At 41.0% G+C, this 27,700-nt stretch overlaps 2 protein-coding genes across 6 annotated transcripts; one reads left to right on the top strand and one right to left on the bottom strand.

Moving 5' to 3' along the window:
- Positions 1 to 1,164: 1,164 nt before the first annotated feature.
- Positions 1,165 to 11,453, bottom strand: LOC133512455 (kinesin-like protein KIF3B). Of its 3 annotated transcripts, XM_061842125.1 has the most exons (10): positions 11,202 to 11,453; positions 10,607 to 10,688; positions 8,969 to 10,464; positions 8,773 to 8,874; positions 7,661 to 7,783; positions 7,412 to 7,530; positions 6,227 to 6,343; positions 3,019 to 3,124; positions 2,152 to 2,357; positions 1,165 to 2,048 (listed from the first exon to the last, which is right to left on the bottom strand). In XM_061842125.1, exons 3-10 carry the CDS (start codon positions 10,361 to 10,363, stop codon positions 1,943 to 1,945), a joined length of 2,274 nt encoding a protein of 757 aa, XP_061698109.1. In that variant the 5' UTR covers positions 10,364 to 10,464; positions 10,607 to 10,688; positions 11,202 to 11,453; the 3' UTR covers positions 1,165 to 1,942. The 3 variants fall into 3 exon arrangements, with proteins under 3 accessions (XP_061698109.1, XP_061698102.1, XP_061698096.1); XM_061842118.1 differs by lacking the exon at positions 10,607 to 10,688 and having other exon boundaries at positions 8,969 to 10,467; XM_061842112.1 differs by lacking the exon at positions 10,607 to 10,688.
- A 1,867-nt stretch (positions 11,454 to 13,320) lies between these two features.
- LOC133512444 (kinesin-like protein KIF3B) lies at positions 13,321 to 26,934 on the top strand. Of its 3 annotated transcripts, none has more exons than XM_061842098.1 (9): positions 13,321 to 13,648; positions 14,194 to 15,699; positions 16,267 to 16,368; positions 17,823 to 17,945; positions 20,112 to 20,230; positions 21,422 to 21,538; positions 22,479 to 22,584; positions 24,105 to 24,310; positions 24,427 to 26,934. In XM_061842098.1, the coding sequence occupies exons 2-9, from the start codon at positions 14,299 to 14,301 to the stop codon at positions 24,530 to 24,532; spliced, it is 2,280 nt and encodes a 759-aa protein (XP_061698082.1). In that variant the 5' UTR covers positions 13,321 to 13,648; positions 14,194 to 14,298; the 3' UTR covers positions 24,533 to 26,934. The 3 variants fall into 3 exon arrangements, with proteins under 3 accessions (XP_061698082.1, XP_061698072.1, XP_061698063.1); XM_061842088.1 differs by having other exon boundaries at positions 13,321 to 13,909; XM_061842079.1 differs by having other exon boundaries at positions 13,321 to 13,927.
- Positions 26,935 to 27,700: the final 766 nt, after the last annotated feature.

The following is a 27,700-nucleotide window of genomic DNA, read 5'->3' as shown; positions in this document are numbered from 1 at the left end:
AAACCATGACGTCTTCATGTATTACCAACGGTCACCTTGGATACAGTGGTCCCAGCTCTTTTCAGGTCATTGACCAAGTCCTGTCGTGTAGTCCTGGGCTGATTCCTCACCTTTCTAAGGATCATTGAGACCCCGCTCGGGCTCCACTCCGATTGAGATTGACCGTCATGTTTGGCTTCTTCCATTTTCTAATGATTGCTCCAACAGTGGACCTTTTTCACCAAGCTGCTTGGCAATTTCTCCGTAGCCCTTCCTTGCCATGGGGAGTTGTACAATTTTGTCTCTGGTGTCTTCGGACAGCTCTTTGGTCTTGGCCATGTGGCAAGTTTGAGTCTTACTGATTGTCTGGGGTGGACAGGTGTCTTTATGCAGCTAAAAAACTCACACAGGTGCATCTGATTCAGGATAATACATGGAGTCGAGGTGGACTTTTAAAGGTGGACTAACAGGTCTTTCAGGGGTAGAATTCTAGCTGATTGACAGGTATTCAAATACTTACTTGCAGCCGTATCACACAAATAAATAATCTAAAAAATCATACTTTGTGATTTCTGGATTTTTCTTTTTAGATTATCTCTCTCACAATGGACATGCACCTCCGATGAAAATTTCTAAACCCTCCATGATTTCTAAGTGGGAGAACTTGCAATATAGTAGTGTGTTCAAATACGTATTTTCTTCACTGTAATAAGGTTTGTGTTGAGAAATCTTGCTTTTCCCGAGTGATATGAATGCTATCTGTGGGGAGGGGTCCCACTTCGCAGTTTTTCACATTTCTTGGGGGGTTCTGGTCTCCATTAACTGCGAAAAATGAGGGATTACTGTAATTGAAGACTCTTAATTGCCTCAAGGTGTGGTTGTGATTGCAACTGTTGTCTGTCTCCATGTGCCCTGCTACTGGCTGGTAACCAGTTCAGCGTGGATGCTGCTGCATGCCCGATGACAGCTGTGATGGGCTCCAGCACTCCCGTGGCACTCGTGAGGGTAAGCGAATCAGAAAATGGATGGAGGTGATACATAAGCAGCTCTAAGAATATGATATTATACCAGATAATTGATCACCACGGACCTAGTCAAGAATATCAAGGCAGTCCAACAGTCAAAATTTAACAGAGCAAATTTGCACTGCTTTCATTCTGAATTCTGTCAAATATGGAGGGGATCTGCACACACAACACCATTTATGGTCTCAAAGCCATTTTTTAAAAAACACAGAGATCAACACCCAAAATTCCTTTTCGCCATCCTTAAATCTGGTCTCCTTTTAACTGAGACAGCAATTTGTATATTAGCAAATAATTAAAATGACAAGTTGGTACTTACTGTCTGGATTACAACTCAAACCATTACACAGTTGTGTTAGTATACTCTCTTACATGGCTGTGGTTTGTAATTCTTAATCTCACCTGTGTGTTATGCACTGTATAGTTCTGTGAAAATAAACATACAAACACAAGATGGTGATTTAAAAGCCAAGATTTCAAAAAATTCTAGCTCCCGGTTGGGTTCAATGGAAATTTTCTGTGACACAACTCTGCCCCCGTCTGGTAAAAAAAAACAAAAAAAAACACGCAAATGAATTTCATTCGTTTGAAATTAAAACAGGAAGAGAAACAAATTCCCAATTTTTTTCGTATATGTAAATACAAAAAATATGAAATTAAAATAATTCACAGGTAAATTAAGAAGAAATGCAGTGTAACAGTGGAAAAATTCTAATCTAAAATTAATAAACATTTTTACACAATCGAAAAAATTAAACCTTGAACAAGGTATTGCAAGCAAAGCAATTGAACATTCCATGAAAAGATAATACAATCCTCAAGTGTGATCACACATTTTATGTGCATCACATTTATGTGCACCGGAGTTCAGCCCCTGCCGGCTCATATTTCAGCTACAAAAATTACATTGAAAAAAAAGGTGTTGGGAGAATCCACTTTCACTTGGGAACCAGTCCACGGGTTTGCGGGTAGATTGGGGATGAATGATTGTGAGGGCTGCATGAAGCAGTGCGAGCGTTCAACAGTTTACTTGAGCGTGGTCGACTGAAGGATAAAAGCCACGAGAAACAAATAAATCCAGTAGAATGGACAAGCCGAATTAAAATTGAAATGAAATAGTCAAGATGAATGCGTTTCTTTGACTTACCCAGACTTTTGTTTCCTAATGCCTCCACTTGTACTGGCTAAAGGTGAAAGGCCACCATTGAGTTCTGATGCATCCACCTCGAGGTCCTCCTCATCCCTCAGGGCGTCCTTTAGAGCAGCTACCACTTTTGGGGCGATTACTGGCTGCTGATAGTTTTTGGTGGTCCGAGCTGGCATATCCATGCCTAGCAACAGGATATTCTCAGCCTGACAAGGATCGACAAGCACAAAGCACGTACATGGTGTGCAAACTGTGAAGATGAAAATATTACACTCGCTAAGAAAATGAAAACATTTCAAGGCTTCCTCCTGACAAAGAGAACTGGTCATTACATCGGTTGAGAATGGCTCCAAGGAGAGAATTTACAAAGGACAAGGGAAAAGACTCTCATTCTACATAAAAAATTAGAGTGCTGTGAAAAAGCACTGGGTCGCTTTTCAAATTTTTGTATCTTTGCATAGTTTTCCAACTTTGATGTTTAAGATAATCTACAAATGTAAACATTAGAAAAATATATCCCAAGTGAACTTAAAATGTTTGTTAAATGGTGATTTCATTCATTGCTAATGTTGAAATGATGAATTTTGAGAGGTACAGAAGTCGCAGGTACAGATACACGGGGCTAGAGCGCCCTCTTGCGGTTGTCAATGTGAAAAAAAATGGATAAGCATCTCAGAAAAAGGATGGATCTATAGCAATGTGTTAATAATACATAAAAGTCACTCTGGAGTATAAGTAGCACCCCTGGCTGAAGTGCAAAAAAACTGAGACTAATAGTTTGAATAATAAGGTAATATTTTGTATGACGTGATTCATGTCTAAAATGATGAAATGAAAGAGAAAGTTAAGAGTATGAAGTGTCGTTACTTTGTATCTCATGTCAAGGCTGATCATCATGGCCATACAAGCATGGTGACTTAGAGGTCTTCTGAATCCCAAAGCAGACTGAGGTCTGCTCATCATCCGAGGATCACTGAACACAGATGAACGATGAACACAAATGTGTATTTAACTATAAGGTGTACAGTAGATGCAGCAGTATACAAACCCTAATTCCAATGAAGTTGGGAAGCTACGCAAAATCTAAAAAAACTGAACACAGCGACCTGCAAAGCCTATTCAATTGAACAAACAACAAAGGCAAGATAGCTAATGTTCTGATGTTTTAGTTTGCAAAAAATATTCTTATTTTTAATTTCTCTTCACTCATCCCTCACCCATTTGGAGACAGACCTACACGTTAGAATGCTGTTCATCGACTTCAGCTCAGCATTCAACATCATCATCCACCAGCAGATCATCATCAAAGTAGACAGTCTGGGACTCAACACCTCCCTGTGCTTCTAGCCTTTGGACTTCCTGACAGGGAGACCCCAGGCAGTGTGGGTCGGCAGCAACACCTCCAATACCATCATGCTGAACACATGGGGCCCCCCCAAGAATGGGTGCTGATCCCCCCTCCTCTTCTCTTTGCTGACCCACGACTGCGCACCTAAATCCAACCCCAATCCCTACATCAAGTTTGCAGGGGACACGACTGTGCTGGGCCTCGTCAAGAACAACGAGACAAGCTACAGGAGTGAGCTGAGCCACATGGCGATGTGCTGCAAGAACAACAATCTCCACCTGAACGTGGACAAGACGACTTCAGGAGAGGGCACACCCAGCATCCCCCGCTAACCATCAGCGGTGCTGCAGGTGAGTTGTGCCAAATTCCTGGGTGTACACATCTCTGAAGACCTGTCCTGGAACACTAAACCTACAGCACTGGCTAAAAAGGCTCAACAGCTGCTATACTTCTGGCAAAAACTGAAATGAGCTCGAGCTCAGTCCCCCATCACGATCTCCTATTATAGAGGGTCGATCGAGAGCGTCATGTGCTGCAGCATCAACGTGCGGTAGGGCACCTGCACCACCTCCTGCCGCGAGATCCTACAACGCACTGCGAGAACACTCTCTACCCTCCCTTCTGGACATTTATGACACGCCCCTCACCCGGAAGGCCACCACTATCCCTAAGCCTGACTCCACTCACCCATCCCACTGCCTCTTCAAATTGCTGAGAGGAGGACGGGGTTGGGGTGCAATCATCCTGCACCTCAGCAGCCACTTCTCTCCCCGCTTAGGAGGAGTTGTGAGAGGAAGTACGTGTTTGATTGATAGCTGAAGATTCCAGGGAGGTGGGGCATTCAGCGACATGCCCACAGAGTCTAGAAGATGAAAAATATGTCTTCATTCTTGACCATTTTGAAGCCCGAGTTCACATATTTTGTGTTTTTTTTTTTTTTTTTTAATCTGTTGATTCATTATTCGGGCGGCACGGTGGATCAGCTGATAAAGTGTTAACGTCACAGTTCTGATGTCCCAGGTTCAATCCCGGACCCGCCTGTGTGGAGTTTGCACGTTCTCCTCGTGCCTGCGTGGGTTTTCTCCGGGCACTCCGGTTTCTTCGCACATCCCAAAAACATGCAACATTAATTGGACACTCTAAATTGCCCCTAGGTGTGATTGTGAGTGCGGCTGTTTGTCTCTATGTGCCCTGCGATTGGCTAGCGACCAGTTCACGGTGTACCCCGCCTCCTGCCCCTTGACAGCTGGGATAGGCTCCAGCACTCCCGCGACACTTGTGAGGATAAGCAGTGAAGAAAATGGATGGATGGATGAATGAATGAACGACTTCTATGACAAGTTCGTGATGAGAAATTTACAAGTTGTTGGGGGCACTCCAAATATCTTGTTGTCTGCTCAATTGAATATTGGCTGAAATGTATTTTCAAATTATTGCATTTGGTTTTTATTTACGTTTTCCACAACATCCCAACTTTGTTTGGATTGGGTTTTGTATGTAAAGCTTTGACTGTATATCGAATAATGGGTGAATGTGCTGTTCTACAATTTCACTTGAAATGTCATTCAATGTGAGTTTGTCAGACCGAAGATTAGAGCATGAACAAAGTTAATCAAATACCAAGAAAAAAACCCACATGTAATTTCTATCTTTTTAATACTTTTGTCCACCAGAGCCTGGGGAGAAAAGCAAATCTAATTGTGGAACTAAAATTGAAATCTACAGTAAAGCCTCGGTTTTCAAACGAAAATTTCCAGATATTTTTTGCCAATTTCCGAACGAAAATCGGTATTGGAACGCCCCCCACAAAACCCGGAAATAAGATATTGCACGCCTGGAAATAACATTGCAAGCGTCCAAACTCGCTGACCCATGATGCACTTTGTTGTGAATTTCCACGCCGCCGAAAAAAAAACAGAAAATAACATAATGCACGCGGCTCAAGCAGCTGATCCACCCACGACGCATTTTGTGATTGTCGATTCGAACGCCCTCCAAAAAAAACCCTAGAAGTAAAATCGCGCACAGCGCAAGCTGTTGACCCACCTACGACGCGTTTTGTTATTGTCAATTCGTATGCCTCCCGAAAAAAAAAACAGAAATGCCATGACGCACGCGGTGCAACCAGCGCACTTTTTTATTCTGTATAACGCAGCCCGTGTACACAGACGTGTTGCGGTCGTGATTGTTGTTTTTCTTCTTATCGAGGACTACCGTATTATCCCCCCATTATGGCTCCAAAGAAGCCAAGTTGCTCGTTTAAAGTTATTCAGCACTTTTGTCACTAAAAACAAGTTTAGAAAACTGGGGGCCAAGTCGCTACAGATACAGTAATGTACTCCCAGCCTAGAGTACTCTACTACTAAAGCATACATTTTAAGCAAAAAATAAATACATTTCTTAAATTACAAAGTTTTTAAACTATACATGTATTTCTATTATGCAGTTTGTTATCAGGAAAAGCGAAAAAGTTGCTTTAAAAAGCCCATTTTTTTTTAGACTTGGAACCCATTATTTCTTTTTCCATTCATTGTAATGGGAAACATTGATTCGGTTTTCGAACAAATCACTTCTCCAACCATTTTCTGGAACGGATTGTGGTCGAGAACCGAGGCATCACTGTGAGTAAGTCTGCTTCCTAATCACTGTCAAAGGTCAATCAAGCAAGGTACTCATTTGCAAATGACTAATGATGAACGCACTAAAAGACCATAATATTGGACTTACTGCTCAATGCGTGTGATGGGCATCATTTTCCAGTATTCATCCTCATCATCAAAATAAGCTCTGCTCACTACTTTGTTCTTGTCCTCCAACGGAATGAAATTGTCAATCATCTGAGACCTGAAAGGAAATACAATCAGACAAAGATAATGAGAAATCTGAGGAAGACACTGCATCAATTTTCCTTCCATACATACATCCATGAACTAGCTCAGTTCAGAGTTCACATCCAAATTTTAAACAACCATTCCAAAATGAGCAAGTTCAGTATTTTTTTCTTGCCCTCAATATTTTACCAATGGGGTGTTACCCTCAAAATACAGTACTAGCATTTTATTTCCCCGCCCATTCAGTCTACGCTAGGAGCAGAATCATTTCAAAAACATTTCTTATGTGCCCCCTAATTGGCTGGCAACCACTGCGCCTGCCGCCCGAAGACAGCTGGCTAGGCGCGAGCACTCCCGTGACTCTTGTGAGGATAAACGGCTCAAATAAGAGATGGATGAGGAAAAACGTGTAATTTGAATGGTCTTCTTTCCAAATGAGTTAAAACAAAAAACTGAACTTTTGTCCAAAATGTAAAAACAACAACACACAACATAGTATGAGAGGAACGATGGTGAAAGGGCATCAGTCAATTTACCTTCCTCGCAGCTGTAGCTGAATACTCAGTATTAAGAAAATATTTGATGTATTCTTACATTATAAACAAAATCAATTTCATATCATGAAAGTGTGGTCATAAAGAAGTTTAACAATCATTCTAACACAAATAAATTCCCTTGCAATCAATTTTACAAGTATGTACTGTATTACAAAAGAACTGCCAAATAGCACATTCGCTCCAATTTATGCAGTATGTGTGGACGCATCTCGCATTCTCGCTCAGCTGCGACGTGCCTGCCATGAAAGGCGGCCATTACCACACTGAATTGGTTGATAAATATAGTACAGTATTTTTCTGTATCTGACTTATGAATGCTCATACATAGTGTGTTCGGGCTTTGTTCTGCAAGTCCCAAACAAAACTCGCCAAACACTAAATTGATCGGCTGAGAAAAGAACGTGCATAAAAGATAATTAATCTGATCACAGTAAACTGTTTTCAGGGTGATACTGCCAGGAAACAGCATCAGAAACAGTTCCAAGTATGCACGAGGAACAAGGTATAGGTCAATAAGTCCGTACTTGAGTTTAAGCTCTCGAGTGAGCTTGTTCTGGTTCTGTTCCAGCTGCTGACGTTTACTGATGTGTGCCTCCTGGATGTCGTGGATTTCTGCCTTCACAGCCTCCAGTTTGGCAAACAACTGAGAGGCAAAGACGAAAGCAAGATTAGAAATTTCACATATTTCTGAACAAGTTAAGGTATCATTCTAACACGGAGAAATAATGCTGCAGTAGAAACTTATCCATATCTTCATCTTCATTCAAGTTTACCTTTCTCACTTTCTTGGTTTTAATGTCCACTTCCTGTTGTAGAGAACTGTATGTTTCCTTTAGCTCCAGAGTCTCCTCATCTCGACACTCCATCTGCTGTCGCATCTCTTGCTCTCTTGATTTCTGGAAAAACAAATGGATGGTTTCATCACCTTTGACAGAATTACGTCTTACCAGGATAGAAATAAGTTTCTTTTATGGACATCACAAGAACATTGGACAATCCATTGCTTTAAGTGTTTTCGCAGTCTTTTTTAGAAAAGGATTTTAGGGGACAGGAAGAGGGATCGAGTGGACAGGGGAAATAGGGGTGCGAACAACAGCAGAGCAAAAGCCAGGTGGTCTAGATATTTTACCATTGCCCCCACGACTCCAGAGAGCATGGGGGTAACAAACCAACAGGGCGCAACGCGAGACCCAGCCGCCACCCAGAAAAATGGTCATAGCCTGCAAAAAGCAAGCCCATGTTAGGCTTTCGTCATGAGCAAAGACCTTGCAAGGGCGCTGAAAAAGGTGAGAGGAAGGTGGGGACCAGACTCCAGGCCAAAAGACATGGATACGAGGTCCCCGACTGGCGTTATTGTGTGTGATGGGGTGTAGTGCATTAAAATTGGAGAAAACGGTGGGGGTGAGGTGAGATCATCATGGGGCAATAATGATCCATAACTGTCACTCCCACCCAGGACAACCAGCTCCCCAATAGATGTGCAAATGTATGTTGTGCATTAAAAACCTGCAGGGGGAAAGCATGGTGGGGCCAAAGAGCAGGCCGGAGTTCCAGCATACCTACTACAGTTTCCTCCCCAGCCCGACACTGCCCTCCCTCCACAGATGACTGCATGATGCAGGGGAGGGGATGGGGGACGAGACCCACAACAACAGATGTGCCAGCACACGGCCCAGCGCCTGACCCATCATGCCATGCCTTGTGTCAGTCCCCCAGCGTACCCTGGATGGGATGTGAGCACTAGTAATCAGCTAATATCAGAGGATGCTCCACGGGATATCAATGAAAAACATCTGGGCACAGGTGACGCATAAGAGGAATAAACACTACAGAAGCTTGGGGCCCTGTTTACTTGCAGTAATCCAAATACTGTAGTCATTAGTACCTGTTCAGCAATTTCTTGTCTTTTCAATTCCAGCATCCTCTCCTGCTCATTTGTATGATCCACAATGTTCTTCCCCCCAACAAGAAGTTTGCTCTCCATTGTCTGCGGGACAAAAATAATCATCGGTATGATTATGATTAGAATACAGTAGGACTGACACAGAAAACAGAAAAAGATGGCATGATAGTAACTTGACCTTAATTTTTGTCGTCAGCAGCTCTCCCTCCTTCTCCTCCCTTTTCAGGTCAGCCATTTTCTTCTCCTTCTCCTTCAAGAGTTGAACTTTCTCCTCAGCCACCAGGCTGTGATCTTCCATGATTGCTTTCCTCTCCCTCTCCAGCATCTCTTGCCGCTCCCTCCAATAATCCTCTCTGTTGTCCTCATCCTCATCCTCATCTTCACACTCTGCTGCCTGATCATCACCACTGGTACAATCACAAGCACTACTCTTTTGCCTCCTCTTGTTTTTCTTCCCCGTACGTTTCTCCAGTTGTGCCTTCAGTCTCGCAATCTCCTCCTGAAATTTCCTGAGCTGGGCATCCTTGGGGTCCTCATTGATGCACGGGGTATTCTTAATGTTCTTCGCTCTGTTGGAGTAATGCAGTGTTGTTAAAGTCTCTTCCACATTGTAAGACGCTGGTCCGATGTTGGCGACCATGACGGTGCGGGCGTTGCCCCCAAGCGAGTCCTGTAAAAGGCGGGTCAGTTTCGAATCTCTGTAGGGTATGTGGCTACTCCTGCCATCCACAAGAGCTGATATGACGTTCCCCAAAGCAGAAAGTGAGAGGTTGATTTTGGTAGCTTCTTTCAGCCTCTCCCCCTGAGCCCCCGTCTTGGTCTGCCTTTCACTACCAGCTAGATCCACCAGATTGAGCTTGCCAACTCGGATATGGTTCTCCCTGTCCACTCCCAATTCACTGCATTCTACAGTGATGACGAAGATGGCATGAGAACGCGAGCTGTGTTCGTTCATGTTTGTGGCGCCCACTGAGCGATTCTGATTGCCCACGTTCATGACGTTTTCAATCTCTTCTTTACTTTTGGTAACAAACGATGACAGATTTTTTACATAAACGCCAGTGTCTGGCCTTTCTCTAAGCTCAAGATGGCGTGACTGGTCCTTGGAGAGTAAATCTCTGATCTCTTCTTGATAAATCTCTAGATAGGACGCTCGCACCAGGTACTGCTGATTTTGAGATCTTGAAATATGAGTGAAAATGTGATCAAAAGAGTTAGGGATAACTCCTCTCCTTTCTGGATCGTTTCTTGTACCCTCCATGGTGTAAGTTTTTCCTGTGCCTGTTTGTCCATATGCAAAAATAGTTCCATTAAATCCTTGCAGAACTGAATCCACAAGGGGGCTAAAGCTTTCAGCATACAGCTCTTTTTGCGTTGACTTCCAGTCGTAGACTGAATCAAAAGTAAACACTTTTGAGGATTTGCATGCTGACGAGTCTCTTGTGTTCCTGACAATAATTTGTTGTGATTTGACATCAACTGAGACCACACTTTCAAACGTGGCTGCCTTTTCTTTGTCATTCATAGGACGACAACGGACCACTACTTTTATAGACTCCGAGTTAGTGGACATTTTGGACTTGACTGGAGCGGATGGTAAACACGTGCAGGTCAGCAAGCTGTATCATATGCATTCCTAGTGAAACCTTTTGAACTTAAATCACAGATCAGAACCTGCTGAAGAAACAAAAATAAATAAATAAAAAATACTTGTAAAAACTCTATTTGCAAAAACCACCATAGATGATCACGTAGTCACCATATTAAGTGTTTCCTGTGCCATTTTTGTCAAAAGAGAACTTCTTCAAACTCATACCTGTCAACTCGTACTGTTTAGCTGTAGTTCATACGTTTTTTGCGGTGAATCTTACGGCCATATATCAGAAATCATACGGATTCTGAAATGTGTCAAAACAGGTAGTTACGTTTGCTTTTGCCCAGTAATGACACTTAAATAGACTTTGATAATTAGACATTAACTTCAGATATTATCATTATGGAGATTTACAATAAAAATCATTGAAAAACGTTTGTGTTTTTCCCCCCGTTATTTTGATATATAATTTGTTTGGGCATGTTATAAGGATTTGTTGCTCTCTATAAGGATTTTTTGGGTAGTTTATATCTGAAAAGTGGACAGGTATGTTAAACAGTACTTAGTGGTGCTATATGAAGCGGAGCTTTAGCATAAAATATTTACTCTGGGGTTTGACCACGTTGGGACCTATTGAAGAGGACTTTTTCCAATGTTCCAGAGTATAAGCCCAAAAAGTTGAAGGCCTGAATTTAATTTTCGTGGGCTAGAAAAATGTCAGTAGATTTGTGACTGCGCTACACACAGTGTGCGCAGTCATCAAATTAAGCTTTGACCTTTACACACGCACACATAACGTAAATAACATCGACCATACCTGAGCATTTAGGGAAACTTGTACAGTTTTTAGTCTGTATCTGGGTGTCATAATTCATTATAGATACGAAACTTTCAAAGTCACCGGCAATAAACCTTCCCAACAGTGTAGTGTTGTACTCGGGCCACCACATGTATTTTGCCATTCATTTGACGAAACCAATAACAGTGTCAAATGTTACCACGGCCGTTTCTGACGTTTGGCTTTCTTTCTAACCAAACGTCACAACATCAGTGCTTGCTTATGTTATTCCGCGACAGGCACAGAGGGGTGTTAGAACATAGAAATGCAAATAGATACACTAACGCGTTGTAGCTTACCCGCAAACCAACAAGTCTAGCTGGCGGCCATGTTGGAAAGGTCGAGTTTGCCATCTAAGGCAGTGCATTGACGTTGCAATAAAGTCGTAACTTGCTCATTTCTCAAATTATTATTATTATTTTCAAATTATTTTTATGAGGTAACTTGTTTTATCAGGCACAATACATATTTTGTGAAAATAAAGAGCTCAAAATTATTTTACCGATAGGCATTTTCACTCTTCAGGTTTGACATGGAATGGCATGACTAAAGAAAGATGCCTTCGGTTTCTGAGCAATTCTTCTGTTATTGGATTTCTTTGCTTGTCACTGACTGTCCATATCGAACACCAATGTTCAGACATAAGTATCCAGTTGTGCACTTGGCACCAGGACTTTGTGGTCGTTTCATTGGACCTGTGGGGAGTTGAAATCTGGCTGAAAGAACCTTGACCATTTGACACCATTTAAACTGCCTCTGATTAAATACAAATAAAGTTTAGATTTTCTAATCGGCTCTTTACTGACATCTATTTTTTTCCTTTTCACGTTAGAAGCTTGAAGGTTTTGTCCAACCACTGACTTAATGTTTTGAACTTTTCCGAATTCCATCCACCCTAAGGCCCTCGTCTCATCTTTCTTCCACTATATATAAAAAAACCAGCCCCAAAACCAGATGCTCCCAATACAATGCTTCACTTAATGTATGGTATTCTCCTGACAATGACCTTTGTTGTCCATCCATCTATCCATTTTCTTTGCCGCTTATCCTCATAAGAGTCGTGGGGAGTGCTGGAGCCTATCCCAGCTGTCAACGGAGGCCGGGTACACCCTTAACTGGTTACCAGCCAATCGCAGGGCACACAGAGGAAAACAGTCACACTCAAAATCACACCAAGGGGCAATTTAGAGTGTCCAATTAATGATGCATGTTTTGAGGACGTGGGAGGAAACCGGAGTGCCCAGAGTAAACCCACACAGGCACGGGGAGAACATGCAAACTCCACACAGGCGGGGCCGGGATCGAACCCGGGTCCTCAGAACTGTGAGGCCAACGCTTTACCAACTGCTTAACTGTGCTGCTCATTTCTCTCCATTATATCATAAAAGGATGGATTGGAACAGGGGTGTAGTGATATTCATGTCCACTGAAAAGGACTACTGTACTGGAATGTCAAGGGCACCAGATGAGGTCCAGAGTTTTTTTTTTTTTTTTTTTTTTAAACAAGCCCTGGATGTACTGGGTGGGAATTGAGACCTGCGTTTTTGCACTTGACGTCATTTTGTAAGCAAGTTAAATTGATGTCAATTTCCATTATGTGAACTGGGATTTCCTTTGAAAAAATATCCCCTCATAATAATATGATAATAAATGATTGAAGCATTGCAGCATTGTCTGATTATTCCATTTTTTATACACTTTCATGCACTACTTGTAATTTCTTTTCACCCACGGAGTATTCCTCCACACTCACATTTGATGTTTTGGTTTTGAACAATACATTTGTAGTTTCATTATACGATGCTAGTGTTTTTTATTGATGTAAAGTATTTTTTTTAAATTCTTGCAAAGACGGCTGATTCAAATTTGTATTTGCAATAAAAAAAATACTTTTCGAAAAGAATTTCAGTCTAAAGCGAGCGTTGTATTCCATTGTTCATAGCTAGTCGAAACTAGTTGCTGGGATTCCGTGTGCCACGTTTCGCCAAAAATACAATGACTAACTGATGGGCTCACGAGACGAGGTTGCCAAATAGTGATGAAAAGTGCTGATAAATATTTGCTCCCAAAATTGACAAACTTCGAGAAACCCAACATTGTCTTTGCAGATAATGACAACTAACAACCTGAGGAGTGTTTAATGCAGTCGGTCACTTATAACCTTGCAGTAAATGTAGCGAGCATTCACATTCACTCAGTAGGCTGTTTATAGCTGTAGGATGTGGCAACTCAGACCGGGACCGTTGTGGCTAGCTGGGTGTCGGATTAGCTAATGCTCAGTGCTGCGTTCATGTTTTGTTTTTGTTTTGTTTTTTTGTTTTGTGTGTGTGTGTAAAACGATTTAGTAACGAGTATGCATTCAATAACGCGGTTCGGTTTGATTTTTTTGGTGACACGGTGAATGCAATCCGAACGTTCGTACTAAGGTAAAACGGGCAAAAAGCGAGAAGAGTTGTAGCCTTGGTTACCCGTGTGTTTGCGGTCGCTTGGGCGGTTTTGTGGTCTCATTGTGGTTTGAAGTTGATTTTAGATCCTGTCTTTCCGTCGATCCGGTGCGTTGAGGAATTATTACCAACATGAATCCGATTCGGTAATTGTAAAATCCAATCGCGGGCAAATGAATGCTAGTTCTCTCAACGCCGAAAACAGAACCCTTCAACATTAAAGGACTAATGAAGTTGCTGCCGGTCAGTAGGGTCATTTTGGTAAGGTGTTGATGTTTTTGTCCGTTTTGTTAGAATGCTGCAATCAAACTTATCGTGTTCCTTTTTACCATAATAATTGCTTTTAGTGTGTAGCTGTGGTTTTGTGGCACGACGTGTGTTGACATGTTTCCTCACAATGGGCTGTAACCGAACACCAACCAAGATAAACCCTCACAATGATGTACTTAAATGTTGGGTACACATGTCAATACAACTTGGTTGATTTACACGCAAGTAACATTTTTTGTTGTTGTTTTTGCTAACAGGTTCTGATGCGGATTGTCCTGGTGGTGGGCTTTCCCTGACACTCCTCTTGAAAGAACAAAAGGAAATTTGTGTCAAGAAGTGTGTGCAATCCGCTTGTCCCCAACATGTCAAAAAGCAAGAGTTCAGAGTCAGTGAAAGTAGTGGTTCGGTGTCGTCCAATGAATGAGAAAGAACAGGCAGCCACGTTTGAGTGTGTTGTGTCTGTTGATGTCAAATTTGGACAAATAATCGTCAGGAACCCCAGGGGAGCTTCTTCTGGTGAACTCCCCAAAGTTTTCACATTCGATTCGGTCTATGACTGCAACTCAAAACAACTAGATTTATACGATGAAACGTTTAGACCCCTTGTGGATTCAGTTCTACAAGGATTTAATGGAACCATTTTTGCATATGGACAGACAGGCACAGGGAAAACGTACACCATGGAGGGTGTAAGGAATGACCCTGAAAGGAGAGGAGTGATCCCCAACTCTTTTGACCACATCTTCACTCATATTTCAAGATCTCAGAATCAGCAGTACCTGGTGCGAGCATCATATCTCGAGATATATCAGGAGGAGATCAGAGATTTGCTCTCCAAGGACCAATCACGGCGTTTGGAGTTGAGAGAGAGACCGGACACTGGCGTGTATGTTAAGGACCTGTCATCGTTTGTCACCAAGAGTGTTCGGGAAATCGAAAATGTCATGAACGTGGGCAACCAGAATCGCTCGGTGGGCTCCACAAACATGAACGAACACAGCTCCCGTTCTCATGCCATCTTCGTCATCACTGTAGAATGCAGTGAATTGGGAGTGGACGGGGAGAACCATATCCGAGTTGGCAAGCTCAATCTGGTGGATCTAGCTGGTAGTGAAAGGCAGACCAAGACGGGGGCTCAGGGGGAGAGGCTGAAAGAAGCTACCAAAATCAACCTGTCACTTTCTGCTTTGGGGAACGTCATATCAGCTCTTGTGGATGGCAGGAGTAGCCACATACCCTACAGAGATTCGAAACTGACCCGCCTTCTACAGGACTCGCTTGGGGGCAACGCCCGCACTGTCATGGTCGCCAACATTGGACCAGCATCTTACAACGTAGAGGAGACTTTAACAACACTGCGCTACTCCAACAGAGCGAAGAACATTAAGAATAAGCCCCGCGTCAATGAGGACCCCAAGGATGCTTTACTCAGGAAGTTTCAGGAGGAAATTGCGAGACTGAAGGCCCAGCTGGAGAAGCGGACAGGAAAGAAAAACAAGAGGAGGCAAAAGAGGAGGGCTGGCGATTGCAGCAATGGAGATGGCCGAGATGAAGAGAGTGAGGATGACGACGACGAGGATGAAAACAAAGGGGATTATTGGAGGGAGCAGCAGGAGAATCTGGAGAGGGAGAGGAAAGCTATCATGGAGGATCACAGCCTAGTGGCTGAGGAGAAGGTTCAACTCCTGAAGGAGAAGGAGAGGAAAATGGAAGACCTAAAGAAGGAGCAAGAAGCAGGAGACATGTTGTCAGCCAAAGTTAAGGTAAATGGTAACTTATGGTGAACTCATCCATACTATTTGGCATAATTAAGAGCAGCACTTTTGCACAGTACACAGTCATGCTAAAAAATATTGCTGCCAATATATTTAGCCGCGACTTGTGTAAAATGACACATTTTGCTCCCCCCGACTGACATAAAATCAGACTAAACTTTGCCTGTTTTAGGTTAATTAGGACTACCAAAATGATTTTGTATTTGCTAAATTCCAGATTTTTTTTTTTTTTTTTAACCACGACTGTAAAGTCCAGTCTGGCCACACATATTCTCCTGTTATACATGAGAAAATGTGTGAAAAAACCTATGACCTAGTACTTTTAATGAAATCTCTCATATCGGGGGAGTATTCAAGTTAAATGTTCCTCTACTGTGAGATCACAGAATGTAAACGTATTTCCATTATTTCACTAATTCAATTAAATCCATTTGAATGTTTGTTTTGATCAAATTCCATAAAGCCATGGATTTCATGTTGACATATGTATTATCGGTATGTCTTTTGTGTTGCCGTTGATTGAAACTTTTTTTTTTCCATTTCTACTTCTTCCAGGCAATGGAAAGCAAACTTTTGGTCGGGGGGAAGAACATAGTGGATCACACCAATGAGCAGCAGAAGATGCTGGAGCTGAAAAGGCAGGAAATTGCTGAACAGGTATTAAGAGTGAATTGAATTTGTGAGTGAACACACTCTTCTGCTTCTACCAAGGATCATGTAAGGTTTCCTGAGAAGCTCAATGTATGCCCAGTTTTTTATATATGTGTGTATATACTGTATGTACACAAACACACACACAGTGATGCCTCGGTTCTCGACCACAATCCGTTTCAGAAAACGGTTCGAGAAGTGATTTATTTGAAAACCAAATCAATGTTTGCCATTACAATGAATTGTAAAAGAAATAATAGCATTTTTTTTTAGCTTTACCTGATAATAAACTGCATAGTAGAAATACATGTATAGTTTAAAAACTTTGTAATTTAAGAAATATATTTATTTTTTGCTCAAAATGTATGCTTTAGTAGTAGAATACGCTAGGCTGAGAGTGCATTGCTGTATCTATAGCGACTCGGCCCCCAGCCTTGTAAACTTTTTTTATTAACAAAAGTGCAGAATAACTTTAAACAAGCAATTTGCCTTCTTTGGAGCCATGATTGGGGGTTAATACGGTAGTCCTCGATAAGAAGAAAACCAACAGTCGCTACCGGGACATGTCTATGTACAGAGGCTGTGTTATACAGAATAACAAAAGCGCGGTGTTTGCGGCGCGCACGTTGTTATTTCCGGATTTTTTTGGGGGTGTGGGAATTCACAACAAAGCGTGTCGTGGGTCAGCTGGTCTGGCCGTGCGCAATATATTATTTCCAGCATTTTTTCGCCGGTGTGGGAATTCACAACAAAGCACGTCTGGGTCAGCTGCTCTGGCCGCACGCAATACTAGGGCGTTTGAGTACAGATTTTCGTTCGAAGACAGAAGCAGAAAATATCGAAATTATCGTTCAAAAACGGGGACGTTCTAGAACCTAGCCATTACTATGTGTGTATTTACATTTAATTTTTTGATTGATTGATTTATTGATTGATTGAAGACTCTAAATTGACCGTGTGAATGTGAGTGCGAATTGTAGTGTGTTTAGATGTGGCCTACGATGCTTTGAGTTTAGTAGATGATTGTGTGACACCCAGTCGAAGACATTTATGACCTGCAAAATTTGGACTAACTCAAATTTTTTAAATTCCTGATTTTGTGGGTTGTATGAGATGAAAGCCCGAATTATGTAAAAACAAACATGGATACTAGAAATTGTGGGCCCTGAATCTACGATCTATGGAAGTTTATCTTTTGAATGCAATTATGGAAATGAACTTTTCTATGATATAAATTTTTTTTAGAAAGGGTCCATATGAGCACAGTATTTTGCAATGAACCAACAGTAACAACCAAACTAAGAGATTGAGAGAACTAATATTGCATTCGATTCCAATAGTACATCTTTTAAAACGTTTTCAGTTCTGCAAATGATATATGAGGGCGTTGAATCGTTTGAGCTCAACTGTATCACTGGCATATAGTTCATTGTGAGGGAATGACGTTTTTGTGTTTCTAGAAACGGCGAGAACGAGAGATGCAACAGCAAATGGAGTGTCGAGATGAGGAGACTCTGGAGCTGAAGGAAACCTACAGTTCTTTACAACAAGAAGTCGACATTAAAACCAAAAAACTGAAAAAGGTAGCGACTGTAGTTTTTGGCGCATTCTTGTTCATTATTTAGGTGCCAGACCATGTCATTATACTTTTAACTTAATGGATGGAGGGTGACAAAGAAACTTTGGGAGCCGCACTCATGATCAACTGCTTATGTCAGCCTGGTGCAACTTCTTGCTTCATAGCTATTGTGCTATACAATAGTGGCTCTACTTACGAAATGAATCCGTTCCGGAAGTTGTTTGATAAGGTGAATTTTTCTCAAGTAGAATCACGTTTTACATGTACATCGCGTAATCTGTTCCTCGACCCCCGACCGCCAAGTCCATAATGTAAAGACTAATAAAAAAAATATTATGTTAATTTAATTTTGGCGTTGGGCGACTATGTAAAGAGAAGGGTAAGTGACACAAAAAGCTTTGTGGGGGACAGAGGAGGAGGCAAAATTTGACAGCTGAGAGAAAATATATGTAGGAACACATGCACGCACGCAACTTAATTCCACTAAAGTTACTTGAGGCCCATGGTGAAGAAAGATGAATAAACTGGCAAAAAACACAAAAAAAGTTGTGCTTTCACACTGTGCGTTAGTTTGTGACAGAGCTAACGTGTTTCGGTGACAGTCGAGTGTCCAAGGGCATGAAAAAGGCATCGTGGGTAAAGATTGATGTCGCTCCTAGCCAATGGGATGCAAGGAAGATGCTACAGCGATACCCAATGGGAAAGCAGCTCTATCGTGCCACACAAACCAAGATACAGGAAGTGCATCATGGGTGAAGATTGACATCCCTCGTAACCAATGGGATGCTAGGAAGATGCTACGGCGATAGCCAATGGGAGAGCAGCTCTATCGCGCCACACAAACCAAGATACAGGATGTTTACATTCAGTAGAATTTGGGGAATCCAGTGCCTATTTTTTCCTTTCATATCCTGAATTTCCTTTGTAATTAGAGACAATATTTTTCTGAGGAGGAGTTTCATAACCTGAGTTTTTCCCTACTAAAGACATTTGTAAATAGAGTTACCACTCTAATAATATTGTTCACTTCTCTTACCCTGTGCTTTTTTTCTGGCTTTTGTTTACCACATTGTTTTCACACTGGAGGTAGCGCAAACAAAAACTCTTTGAAATTCATGCTGGAGAAGATCCCAAGCACGAGTCTGAAAGTTCTCCAAGAGGCTCATTGGAGAAGAGTCAATGTCGTAGGCTTTGAGTAGCACAAACACTTCCAAGAGCGACTTTGAGGAGCTGGATGACCGCAGGTCAGCATGGCATTCCATGGCAATGGTCGCTGAATACATTAACAAAGTTAAACCCACCCCCTGCTGTGGATGATAGTGGAAGAGGATGTGGGCACCAGCATGAAGATGACTTAGTGAGAAGATCAGAAAAGATTAGGAGCTTGAGACCGTTGGCTTGGCCCTTACCCAATATATGCAGGGATTTAAAATGGATTAGTGGCTCCGTTTGTGCCACCTCAAGTTGCATGAAAAAGCTTGATGAGCATGTGCTTCACAAAAGCCAGAAAAATAAATGCAGCATTCAAGAAAAGAACATTATCGTGCACTAATGGTGAGATGTTGCATAACGTGTGCCAGAAAGCTGAACCTGAATAGGAATTTCACCTGTCAGCACAACATTTGTACCTCCCCTTTGAAGAGTCATTTTTCTAGCCATTTCTTCGTGAAAACAAGGGAACAAGTTTCTGGGATAATGTCCCTGTGCAGATGAGATGAAACTGGGGCTTTTTGGGAAGTCACATCAGTTCTATTATTACATATGGAAAAATGAAGCACGCATAGAAACTAATCATTCAGAAACATCAAGTCGGGTCGGGTATCTACTGGGGCTGCTTTTGTTTTATCTGGCACAGGGTGTATTGAACTTGTGCAAAATACAGAACAGTGCAATCTCAAAAGGAAAGCTTGGTGCGACTCATACTTCCTGTGTCCTTCCAGAGGATAATGACTACGATTCAAAAGCAATTTGCTTTTTTTTCCCAGTATCATTGTCATTTTCAAGTTATTACGTGTTAATAAGCAACATGGTCACAAAGCCTGTCTGAAACGGTGCCTTAACAATGACAGTGAAAGTGTTCTGTAATGATTGGTTTGAAAGTTCAGTCGATTGTTCCTAAGTCCATTTTTTATTCTAGTTTAGAAATCTGACTTTTCTATGTCCTCTCTAGTTGTTTGCCAAACTGCAGGCAGTGAAGGCTGAAATCCACGACATCCAAGAATTGCACATCAATGAGCGTCAGGAGTTGGAACAGAACCAGAATGAGCTCACTAGAGACCTTAAACTCAAGTATGGAGTCCAGACATTGTTGAAACTGAAAATGGGATGGTCATTGATTTCAGAATATATCGCTAATGTTCACTTCCTTAATGATAAATCGGACATTTTAACAACAACGTTAAGGAAGAATGACAAATGTACACCACAAAATTACAGTACCATAATTTCTCGTGTCTAATGCACATTTTTTTCCCTCAAAACATTGTTTAAAATCATTATAAATGGAAAAAAGAGAAAATGGGAAAAAAAACATTCACATTTTATAAATTAATGCAGCTATCTAGAGGTTATGAAAAAGGTGTAGACTTTTATTCCAATATGCCACAGCTCCCTCAAGGTTATGAGAAAGGTATACACTTCTTTCTTCATTCTAAAATGCCACCGCCCCGAGATGTTATGAAATAGCCTGTACTTTCATTCCAACAGATAAATACAACTGATGACAGAACCGCCATCATTGATTTCTTACGTTTTGTTTAATAAAGCTTTTCTGAAATGCTTGACGGTTTAATTTGAATCCCGTTAAAATAAAATGATGCAACTGTCCTTTTAGAAAATTGTTCACTTCTTACAAATTCTGCCTGGCAAGTCAAACATATCACCACAACTGTGTCATTTCTCATTTACTAAATCATAGTAACGCTGTGAATTTCAAAATAAAAAAAAGTATTACATGCTCAAATAAAGTGCTTAACTTCAGAATAATTCTTTGAAAAAAACTAAAATACAGATAATGTCATGTTTTGATCACCTGGGTAGAAGGACAATCATCCATTGTAAAAATCCATTATACATGGAAGGGTTTTCCAGAATTTTGAGATCAACTTGGGGAATGTGTAATATACATGGGTGCACATTATACACGAGGAGTTACGGTACTTATTTTTAAAGAAAAGTTAAAACCCAGCATCAATTCTCCATTTTAAATGTCCATACTTCCCCTGACTAACTACTAACTTCAAAAGTAATCATTTAATAGCAGCATGCTGACTGTGGCGTCTATAAATATTACTCTAGACCGCCACTACCTCGAGCCTTCCTGGTATCATACAGTTTGTTGGAATCTTGGCCTGATAAAACGGGAAGTAGTCTCAGCACTGGTGTGGTCTCAACTGACGTTTTTGACTTTGGTCTGTTCTTTTCAACGTATTATGCGCCTTCCACCTTCCCATTGCCTTTGTCTCACCCTTTCTCTTTTAGGCATCTTATCATTGAGAATTTCATTCCATTAGAAGAGAAGAACAAAATAGTCAACAGGGCTTTCTTTGACGAGGAGGATGAATACTGGAAGATGAGACCCATCACACATATTGAAGAGTGAGTCACCCAGTCCTTATCTTATTTCCACTCTTATAAGCTAGATATAAGATACCCACGTTAAGTCTGTTCTATTATCCACATGAATGACATTTTAAAAAGAACATCATTAAAAAAAAAAAAAAAACGATAACATGTCATGACAGAAACGTTACAGAGCACACTGAAGGTATCATAATTCAAGACCATGTTGCCCAGCGACACCCCCAAAACGTCACTGCTCTGGAGGACATCTGCATGGAGGAATGGTCCAAAATACCAGGAAGTGTGTGAAGACTTACAGAAAAACGTTTGAAGTCTGTCTTTGCCAACAATGGGTATATATGGAAGTAAATTACTGCCACCAGGATTTGAATTAGAAATGCCACAGAAAACAGGATTTCAATTTGAAATGTAAACCGATCACAATTTCAATAGTTGTATTGCAGTGTAACTTTTCAATGTTAACAATTCAACTGCCTACAATTCGCTGTCTGAAATTCACCGTCTGTGCCACCAGGCAGGGTTACTTCAGGTCAGAACCGAACACCCAGCCAATCGCAGTCATGCTTTCTTAGTCACATGACATCACATACTAAGAAAGCGATCAAAACATGTTTTTTTTGTGGCATTTCAAATTCAAATCCTGGTGACACTAATTTACTTCCGTTGGTATATAACAAAGTATTGAGATTAACTTCTGTTCTTGACCAAATACTTCTTTTCCAACATAAATTGCTCAGAAATTCTTTTTCAAAAAAATTGTTGATTTTCAGTTTGGTTTTTTTTCCATTTTGTCAAAAGTAACATATACTTATGATGAAAACTGCAGGCCTCTCGCTAGTTTAAGTGCGAGACCTTGCATGATTGGTGTGACGAAATACTTTTGCGCCTCACTGCACAACCCAATATGAGTATTGCCCAATACAGAGTCTCACTTTTAATATTTGCATGTGTTCAGTGATCATCAGATGATCAGCAGGCCTCAGTCTGCAATCGGGTTCAGAAGGCCTCTCAGTAACCATGCTCGGACGGCCATGAAGGATAGTCCAGACGTGAGATACAAAGTAAGTTATTGCACTTGTTCAGTGACAAAAAAATACTTTCTTAAACTTTTAATATTGTATACCTAGGAATTACATTTCGTACCCATGTGTTGACAACCTCCCACTTTACCTTCAGCAGCTTTACAGTGCCTCATTCCTGAATGATTTTTTTATTTTTTGGGGAATAATATTGACAACAGAATACGGGTGCAGTCAAATATCTCAAGACCTCAAGTTTTAATAGCAGTGATAGAGTGCCATGAAAAAGGAGTGCCTCAAACCCTTCTCAAATTCTTGTATTTTGCAGTTTCCTCACTTTAAGATCGTAAAAAATTGAAATTTTGCAATTAAGAGTGGGCCGAAATATTGGCATAGAGATATGAAAGACTTGCCAAGTTTTTGAAACTGCTGAATTTCACTTGTTGACGCTCATTTTATCCCAAAAAATGACCGTAATTTGCCTACGGAGTGCACCGGATAATAAATCTCACCCAGTACATTTGTGCCGCACCTGTGTAAAAGCTGCAAGTGTCCATATTGAAACACGAGATATTTACAAAAAAAGACTATACACAGAAAGAGTTTTCGAAGTATTAATAGCTTAGCTCAACATAGCAACAACACGGTAGCACGAACATGGCTGCTAAAAAAGAAAAAAACATACCTAAATCACTGAGACACGGCAGTAACACAGGAGAAACATGGTAGCATGGCGCTAACAGGTCCTGTTAAAAAAAAAAAAAAAAGAAAGAAACCGGTAAAAATCACAGAGACTTGTCAGTAACGCAGCAGCAACATGCTAGCACAGCGCTAACGGTAGTGCAGCGCTAACAGTGCCTGTTTAAAAATAAATAAATAAATAAAACTTCCTGGTAAAAGTCACTGAGACGCGGCAATACCACAGCAGCAACACGCTAGCACAGCACTAACAGGGACAGTTAAAAAAAAAAACATACAGGTAAAAGTCACTTCCTCAGCACTGGTCTCGCTTACCTTTTCCGCTCGAGGCCGTTAGGAAAAAAATGCGCAAATTATACCGCATCACCGTCTAAACTGCGGGGTTGTTAAAGTGTGAAAAATTTGCGGTTTATAGGCCGGAAATTACGATATTGGGTTTCGAAGGCCAATAGTTGTTACACACTAGGCCAGGTAACGTTGAATAATTTTTTCCTTAATAAGTGAAATCACCTTTTAAAAGCACCTTTTCCTATTCACTTGGGCTATGTTCGTTTGATAATTGCATTTCTTTGATGGTCTTAAAGAGGGGAAGCTACGCAAAATCTATGAATTTTAGAAGGGGGCCACCACTTTTCCCACAGCACTGCATGTCAATAAAACACTTGGAAGTTTCTATTCCACGACCAAATCATCTTGGAATATTTTGGGACTTTAAATGAGATGCAAGAATCCAAAATATAGAAATGCAACAAAAAAAAAATAATAATTTTTGAACCTAATGCAGAATTTCCTTCATCAAATTCTGCCTCCATCATAGTTTTCACCAAACACGTATCTGGTTTTGTCTTTGTCACATCCCCTAGGCTGAGAATATCCTGTTGCTAGGCATGGACATGCCGTCCCGGACCACCAAAGACTATCAGCGGCCGGTTATTGCCCCTAAGGTAGCAGCAGCTCTGGAGGATGCTCTGAAGAATGAGGAGGATCTTCAGGTTGATGCCTCTGGATTTAATAGTAGCTTTGCCCATCTAGCCAGTGCTAGTGGAAGCCTCAGGAAACCAAAGTCTGGGTAAGTCAAAGAAACGCACTCATCCTTACTCCATTTCATTCACATTTTTTTGACTGTTGCAATGCATTTAATTGCTTGATTTGTTGTTTTCTTTCTTCTTTTTTTTTGTCATTCAGTCGCCCAAGAACAGGCAAACAATCAAATACTTGGACCTCTTCATTCAGTGTTCACAATCCAGCATCCCCAATTTATCCACAATCCCGCGGGCTGGTACCCAAGTGACAGCTGCAATCTACCAACAACCTCTCCTATGCACCTTCCCAATTTAGAGCTGAGAGAAGGATGCCTTTTATTTTGCCTAAGGCAACGGTATCGTGGAGTCGGCAAAAGGCAAGAGAAATTGTTACTGCTGCTTTGTAGAATTGAAATTGTAACCACTATTTGCTATTATGAGGTGCTTTTCATTCCTGGCTGTATTTAAAGAACCTTTATCGTGAGTGCAAGGACTCATGCCATTTAAAACGGCATCCTCTTAAATCTGGCTAAAAAAAATTCTATATGTGTGTTTTAGTGTTCTTAATGCCTATAAAACATACATTGGTTCTTCATAGCAGCAGATGCACCTGCCTAATATCGCAAATGACCTCTTATTGACATCAAGACAGCTCTAGTGTGGATGCCGGAATCCCTGTTCAACACATTCCACAGATTAATTAATCAATTTGGATGTGGGGAGATGAGGCCAAGTCAATACCTTTTGTGTTCCATGAATAAAGTTAGCAATGATTTGCAGGTGAATTTGATCTGGTGAAAGAGCCCACAGCTGTCAGACATCCCTCTGCATGTTGGTGGTCTCCATTGCAAGTGAAGCTACATGTCAAAGTAAAACCATATACCGTAATTCCCGGCCTATAGAGCGCACAGGCTTACAAGCCTCACCGAGTACATTGGTAAAGGAAATACCATTTGGTATATACACAAGCCACACCTGTGTAAAAGCTGCAAGTGCCCACATTGAAACCCACATTGAAACACGAGATATTTACAAAGAAAGACGGTACACCGAGAGTTTAATGCTTTGTGCCGCTTTAACGCTAACGGCGCGCTAACAAAGCCGCTTTAAAAAAAAAAAAACATACCGGTAAAAAGCTCTGAGACACGGCAGCAACACTCTCGTGGAGCACTAACAGGGCCGGACCGGTAAAAGTCACTTACTCGGCACATATATTCCACCACTCACTCTTACAATTTCCGCTCGAGTGCCCCCTCGCGGCTGTTGGGAAAAAAAAAGGCACAAATTAGCCGCATAAACCGTAGGGTTGAAAGCGTGTGGGGAAAAAAGTTGCGGCTTATAGGCCGGAAATTACGGTAGTCGTGCTCGCCGTTATTGGCACCCATGAACTTTAAGTGCTAAATGTAGAATACGTCCTGACGAAAATAAATGAAGTGAAACCAAATGTTTCTAAAGATTGAAGAGCCAATTATATCATTTTATGAACAGATGAAAACAAAAAGCAGGCTTTATGTTTACAGACAGCGCAATGAGAGCTTTAAGGAGAAAATGTTACATCTGATACTGGAGGCCTCGAGTTTATCACATATAAAATCAGAATATTGTCTTAGCTAGTGTGAGAAAATTTGGTTTCAGATGAAGACCATGGGTCCCCCAGCAAGATAAAGACCCAAAAGCACACAGGAATGGTTGAAAAGGAAAAAGTGAATCCTGATCTCAGTCCAGTTGCAAATTTTGGGGGGGGAGAAGAAAGATGCCGTTGCAGAAGACCCCCGAAATGTTCCAAATTGTGACCAAATTGCATCGGAAGAGTGGGAGGGGAAAAAAAACACCAGAGAAGTCCGAAAAACTTATCAGTCGATTCACAAAATGCTGCCTCAAGGTATGCAACCAAATACTGAGGGGAGACAATATTGCTGCAGTTATTTTGCTTTCCATGTGAAATTTTAATATCCAAGATGCCAAAAAAAAAAAAAGTTGTTAAATTACTTTGGACTACCAATTAAAAGATACTGATCAAATAAGTTTAGTACATTTCCCTTTGTGTCTGAAGCTATTAAAGTTATTATCCAGGCTGTGCCAAAAAATGAAGGGGTGCCAATAACGATGAGCAGGACCATAGGTTAGATGTTCGAACCAAGGTTTCTGAGCGTGTACCTAACCAGCCGCATAATGTCAAATGCAGTTTTAACAGGGGCCACACGACAGCTTCAGCCAAATGTGAGGCACGATCTTGTGTAAAAGCACTTTCTTTGCGGAATACCCACCGACAGAATCAAGAGCTTTTCCTTCCCACGCGCATTTAACCAACTCTAGAGCTCATCACTCTGTGGATGTTTTCCAAGTTGTACTTGAGACCACTTTTATAGGCTGTGCAGAGCGACAGCTTGTTTTTCTGGTGTGACGCAGTCGTGTCCATTTTCCTGCTTTTGTTGGCGTTTAGGGAAAAAAATGTTCACTCCCCGCCTAACGTCCTGCGCACCGAAAGGGAGCGTTTTAATGAGATTGTTCACCTTACCTTTCTGAGGTTATAAATCTATGGCTGAAGTTTCAAGATGTTATTTTTTTTTTTTTTTCATCTTTATGACCTGCAATTAACGTTTGAATGACTGAGAGGAATAACAACGCTAGAACAAACACTAGTGAGCTATAAACTTTAATTACCATTCTCTTTCTGCTTATTCTTTTAACCCATTCATGGGCAGGGTGGCAATTTTTTGCCTTATTCAGATAAAAGTCTCCTAAGAGGCCACAATCAAGGAACTACTTCTTTTTCGTTTATGGTTAAGTTATATGATAACTTTACTAATTTATAATGTCGTCCCAAAATCTAACTGCTAACTTTGACCGATGAGTTATCATCTCCTGATACCAAATTATGGCTTCAGATTAAAACATTTAAATTTTTGATATCCTGAAGGATATAATGCGTGAAAATCATCATGTCCCAAAAATGGGACGCTGCCCACGAATGGGTTAAAATAAGTCAGAAGCAATGTGGAGGCTTCTGTTCCGTGTTTATTAAATTCAGCATTTCCCTCTTTGATTTTGCTCCAGACATTCCAACAGAGCTCGGAGAGTAACGTGCGTGACTATTCGAGAGATTGTAGTTTGTAAAAATGAAGATGCATTCATTTTGATATTAGCTTTCCTGCAAGTCTTCACTTGTCACTTTACTAATACAGTAGTGTACAAAAAAAAACTATCTTGATGACCTTCGTTATTTGTTTAAAATTTTGGTGATGGGAGTCATAAAAATGAAATGTGAACATATTGTCTTTGTGTAATGTGAATATAGTATCACTACTTTTCAAAAAAATGCATAAAATACCCACAAATAATACTCAGTATTGTGATTGAGAAATACAGAAAAGGGTTTTGGACAGCATTTTTCCAAAATTACTCACAATTTGCTACTGCTACAATTCACTGGGTCA

This window comes from Syngnathoides biaculeatus, chromosome 2, assembly GCF_019802595.1.
Source record: "Syngnathoides biaculeatus isolate LvHL_M chromosome 2, ASM1980259v1, whole genome shotgun sequence".
Taxonomy (NCBI): Eukaryota; Metazoa; Chordata; class Actinopteri; order Syngnathiformes; family Syngnathidae; genus Syngnathoides; species Syngnathoides biaculeatus.
This window is presented reverse-complemented; position numbering and strand designations above follow the sequence as displayed.

What these genes read in the sequence shown, in the direction of transcription:
- LOC133512444 (XM_061842098.1), top strand. Translation starts at nt 14,299, where the DNA reads ATGTCAAAAAGCAAGAGTTCAGAGTCAGTGAAAGTAGTGGTTCGGTGT. An exon ending in GGCAGGAAATTGCTGAACAG is followed by an intron (nt 16,369 to 17,822) that starts GTATTAAGAGTG and finishes TTGTGTTTCTAG; the next exon opens with AAACGGCGAGAACGAGAGAT. An exon ending in AAACCAAAAAACTGAAAAAG is followed by an intron (nt 17,946 to 20,111) that starts GTAGCGACTGTA and finishes TGTCCTCTCTAG; the next exon opens with TTGTTTGCCAAACTGCAGGC.
- LOC133512455 (XM_061842125.1), bottom strand. Translation starts at nt 10,363, where the DNA reads ATGTCCACTAACTCGGAGTCTATAAAAGTAGTGGTCCGTTGTCGTCCT. An exon ending in ACTCGAGAGCTTAAACTCAA is followed by an intron (nt 6,344 to 7,411) that starts GTACGGACTTAT and finishes ATTTCCTTTCAG; the next exon opens with GTCTCAGATGATTGACAATT. An exon ending in ATTAGGAAACAAAAGTCTGG is followed by an intron (nt 2,049 to 2,151) that starts GTAAGTCAAAGA and finishes TTTATCCTTCAG; the next exon opens with TCGACCACGCTCAAGTAAAC.